This window comes from Hylobates moloch, unplaced genomic scaffold (assembly GCF_009828535.3).
Source record: "Hylobates moloch isolate HMO894 unplaced genomic scaffold, HMol_V3 SCAFFOLD_7312, whole genome shotgun sequence".
NCBI lineage: Eukaryota > Metazoa > Chordata > Mammalia > Primates > Hylobatidae > Hylobates > Hylobates moloch.
The window spans coordinates 2,123-3,453 of record NW_026659587.1 but is presented as its reverse complement, the minus strand read 5'-3'; the positions used below and the strand labels follow the sequence as shown (position 1 = coordinate 3,453).

At 44.7% G+C, this 1,331-nt stretch overlaps 1 gene segment (V, D, J or C); it reads left to right on the top strand.

Annotated features, from left to right (window-relative positions):
• Window positions 1-584: 584 nt before the first annotated feature.
• LOC116465626 (immunoglobulin kappa variable 1-9-like) lies at window positions 585-1,108 on the top strand. The segment is given in 2 exon segments: window positions 585-661; window positions 786-1,108. Coding segments are annotated over 2 exon segments (378 nt in total).
• The last annotated feature ends 223 nt before the right edge of the window (window positions 1,109-1,331 follow it).

The following is a 1,331-nucleotide window of genomic DNA, read 5'->3' as shown; positions in this document are numbered from 1 at the left end:
GTATTAAATTGCTTTATCTTATACTGGTAAGAACAATGGCATAACACCATTACCTAATACTGACATGTATATATAGCATCATGTCAATAAATTTTATTTTTAATTTTTTTCAAAAGGAACCATGTTAAACTCACAGAAATGTTCCAAGTATAGGACAAAGTAACCCCTTCCCTAACCGGAATCATATGAGAGCCTTTTGAAGACCTGAGAATCATACCGTCTAACATTTTAGTATGTATTTTGTACAAACAAGAATATTCTCCTAAATAATCCCCATACACCAATGAAACACATTACTCCATCGACTCTTGAGGAATATTTCAAACTGTCAAAAAAAAATACCTAAAAGATGTCTCTCATAACAAAATAGTCCCCAGTAGAAACACATTCTCTGCAGACAAATTTGTGCTACCCTGGTCTTACGTGGAACACCTGAGGACACTGAGCTGGTGCTGAGTTACTGAGATGAGGCAGCCCTGCATCTGTGCCCAGTCTGCCCCATCTTCTGCTCATTTGCATATTCTCAGAGCACATCCTCCTGCCCTGGAGACTTCTTAATAGGCTGGTCACACCCTGTGCAGGAGTCAGTCCCAGTCAGGATCCAGCATGGACATGAGGGTCCCTACTCAGCTCCTAGGGCTCCTGCTGCTCTGGCTCTCAGGTAAGGAAGGAGAACACTAGGAATGTGCTCAGCCAGTGTGCTCAGTACAGCCTGGCTCTTGAGGGAAGTTCTCTTACAACATGATTAATTGTGTGGACATTTGTATTTATGTTTCCAATCTCAGGTGCCAGATGTGACATCCAGATGACCCAGTCTCCATCCTCCCTGTCTGCATCTGTAGGAGACACAGTCACCATCACTTGCCGAGCCAGTCAGGGCATTAGCAATTATTTAGCTTGGTATCAGCAAAAACCAGGGAAAGCCCCTAAGCTCCTGATCTATGATGCATCCAGTTTGCAAAGTGGGGTCCCATCAAGGTTCAGCGGCAGTGGATCTGGGACAGAATTCACTCTCACCATCAGCAGCCTGCAGCCTGAAGATTTTGCAGCTTATTACTGTCAACAGCATAATAGTTATCCTCCCACAGTGTTACTCACCCAAACATAAACCCCCAGAGAAGCAAGCAGTTGTGTGAGGCTGGGCTGCCCCAGCTGCTCCTCCTGATGCCTCCATCAGCTGAGAGTGTTCGTCACATGCAGCCACACTCTGATGATGTTGGTAGAGGAGGATATGAAGTCACCTCTGAATCCCAATTTCTTTTTCTTTTCTCAGCCCCAGCTGCACAGACATAACAATGCCTCTGCTGATTTAATAAAGACAGGGACCATGA